This window comes from Aphis gossypii, chromosome 1 (genome assembly GCF_020184175.1).
Source record: "Aphis gossypii isolate Hap1 chromosome 1, ASM2018417v2, whole genome shotgun sequence".
NCBI lineage: Eukaryota > Metazoa > Arthropoda > Insecta > Hemiptera > Aphididae > Aphis > Aphis gossypii.
In genome coordinates, this window is record NC_065530.1 from 58,157,876 (window position 1) to 58,161,188 (window position 3,313).

Sequence of the window (3,313 nt, forward strand, 5' to 3'; positions counted from 1 at the left end):
TATAAACTCTTTACTTGCCATACTATCAGTTGAATATCAGCTGTTACTAATTTATAATTATTTTAACTTGACAATAAATTATTGTATACAAATATTATAAATAAGTACTCTATATCTTTCAATGTAAATGATAAACTACGAAGAAAACAGTTTATTTTTATTTTTTGACCAAAATTACGAGTAGATCAACTGACACGGAAAAATTCAATAATTACAGGAACCAATATGGTAGTCAAATTATGTTTATGATCCATATAAAATGTCAAATTCGTCCAATAATAAATCATATTATATACAATTTAATTATGAAAATAAGTTATAACTAAACTTACATCGAAAAAAATATACGATTTAATAATAACAATACTTAAAAACCTACTTAAAGAATCATCCAATTGAACGAAATTTCGAAAATCTGACAAATTTTCAACCTCAACCTTGGAACCATATTTTAAATACGACTAATATTGATTGTTGCGTTGAAATTTAATTTTTTTTTAAATAACTTATACTTAAATGTATGGGAATATTATTATATAATATTTGGAATTTATATTATGTATGGTGTGCGGTGTTCATACAACAAGGTACCTATCTATATTATATTATTATTATATTATGTTGTATAGGGTGTTATTTTCAGTTCACATTATTTTTCAATGATCCATACATTAGTTAGGTATAATAATATAATATAATATATATTATACAATCCTTCCCTCCCTTATATTAGTTATCCCGCAATGTATATTATCACGAATATTAAGTTATCCCGCAATATATATTATCACGAATATTTAGTTATTTCGCAAAATATATTATCACGAACATTTAGGTATCCCGGAATACATATTATCATGAAGAGTCAGGTTAGGATGCCATGTTATATATTATGAAATTGTTCTGTGTGTCCTATCATAAAAAAATAATATGAAAGAGATGTCTCGAGTTGGAAACTTTTTCACGGATTTTTAAGAGTAACCCGTATAGTTGTTTATCCGCAATATATATTTAGTTATCCCGAAATATATATTATCACGAACATTTATGTATCCCGCTATAACGGGATATTAATATTCGTGATAATATATATTGCGGGATAATATTCATTGCGGGATAACTAAATATTCGTGATAATATACATTGCGGGATAATTTAATATTCGTGATAATATATATTGCGGGATAACTAAATATTCGTGATAATATATATTGCGGGATAACTAAATATTCGTGATAATATATATTGCGGGATAACTAAATATTCGTGATAATATACATTGCGGGATAACTTAATATTTGTGATAATATATATTGCGGGATAACTAAATATTCGTGATAATATATATTGCGGGATAATATTCATTGCGGGATAACTAAATATTCATGATAATATATATTGCGGGATAACTTAATATTCGTGATAATATATATTGCGGGATAACTAAATATTCGTGATAATATACATTGCAGGATAACTAAATATTGCCCGTGTGTTACTTTCTTTTTTTGCATTTTCGTATGCCGTGTGTTAATTTTTAATTTAATCTTATTGATAGTGCTAATATTACGTCGAATTCACAATTTAATTGTTTGTGTGTGTGTGTGTGTGTGTGTGTGTGTGTGTGTGTGTGTGTGTGTGTGTGTGTGTGTGTGTGTGTGTGTGTGTGTTAATTGTTATAGCACTATTAGATTCAAATAAAAACAATTTAATAACTTTATTAATTATTTAGTTTATTTTATTTATAGGATTTGAATATTGTTATTATTTTTTTATTATTATTATAGCACCTCCTTATAAACTACATTGGTTGTTCTTCTGTTTGGGGCAAGAATGACTAAGCTTGTAGGGGAACTAACTCTGGAGCATGCCACATAAAATTGCCCATGTGTAAAGCAGTCATCACTCAAGTCAATCCCTGCTATTTTCAACGACTGCCCTTGCGACTTATTTATAGTCATTGCAAAAGATACCTTGATAGGAAACTGCAGTCTTTTAAATTCGAATGGATAGTTTGATGATAAAAGTGGTATACGTGGTATAAACGTTGATTCTCCTTGAGCACAACCTGTAATTATTGTTGCCGCAATTACATTGTTTTGGAGTGCTTTCACGCACAGTCGATTACCATTGCAGAGTTTGGGTGGGTGGAGATTTCGCAACAGCATAATTGGAGCTCCTACTTTAAGGACTAACTCATGTGCTGGAAAGCCAGGGGGATTAAGTGCGTTGAGGAACTCCACAGGATAGTGAACTGCGTCATCTGTCTTCAGTACCATGTCTATAGACTTATACTCCATTTCTGTTCCCTTTAATGATTTAAGAATAATTTCATTAATCACAGCTGCCCTGTCATTTTTAGGGGTCAAAATAGCGCGCTCACATAACCAATCCATCGATTTGTTTTTTATATCGGCAATATCAGGATAAATTTGAACTATAAGTTCTTGTAGTGTTGTCACTACTAAACCTAAATCCTTAGTGATAACCAACTTCCCATCTAACTCGGGAAAATCTCCATTTCCTATTTTGAGTAGAAGTTCAGAGAATTTTCCAGCTGTGACATCACCTCCCAGGTGGACCCTCATATTCTTTTTGAGAGAAAGTTGTTCTATTAACGGCCATAAATAAGAAGCTTTTATGCAAGCCTTAACTTCATCTGCTCGACTTCCTCTTGGTATAACTGGTAGAGTTTGCCTAAAGTCTCCAGTTAAAAGAACAGTTGCTCCTCCCATCACTTCATTTTTATTTCTTATATCTTTAAGAGATCTATCAAGTGCCTCAAAACATCTTTTATGCGCCATAGTGCTTTCATCCCAAACAATAAACTTACAATCGCGAAGCATTTTGGCTATATTACTTTGTTTTGGTATATTACACATTGGCGTTTCTATGTTAATGAGATCGATAGGAAGTTTGAATGCTGAGTGGGCCGTTCTCCCCCCCTCCAAAAGCGTAGCAGCAATGCCAGAAGATGCAACAGCCAAAGCAATACTACGATTGCTCCTTACTTTTGTCAAAAGCAAGTTTATAAGAAAAGTTTTTCCTGTTCCTGCAGGAGCACTTAAGAAAAAAATTTTTCCAGTATCATATTATTTATATATAATTTAATAAACTAACAAATCAATGACGTATATTATCTCATCACTGTCGATGAAAGACTATTTTTATTAAATTTTATACTATTCTTAACTTCAAACATATTTTCATTACTCAAGAAAAACAGATGATTAGTTTTTCATTAGTTTATCGCCTGTGTCGTCTCAGAGAAGAAAAATAAAAAAAAAATATATAACACTTGTAAAAAACATTA

At 30.8% G+C, this 3,313-nt stretch overlaps 1 protein-coding gene across 1 annotated transcript; it reads right to left on the reverse strand.

Moving 5' to 3' along the window:
- Positions 1 to 1,781: 1,781 nt before the first annotated feature.
- LOC126552355 (uncharacterized) lies at positions 1,782 to 2,804 on the reverse strand. The gene has a single exon (XM_050207069.1). The coding sequence runs from the start codon at positions 2,802 to 2,804 to the stop codon at positions 1,782 to 1,784; it is 1,023 nt and encodes a 340-aa protein (XP_050063026.1).
- Between the last annotated feature and the right edge of the window lie 509 nt (positions 2,805 to 3,313).

Coding starts and splice junctions, on each gene's coding strand:
- LOC126552355 (XM_050207069.1), bottom strand. CDS start 2,804: ATGGCGCATAAAAGATGTTTTGAGGCACTTGATAGATCTCTTAAAGAT.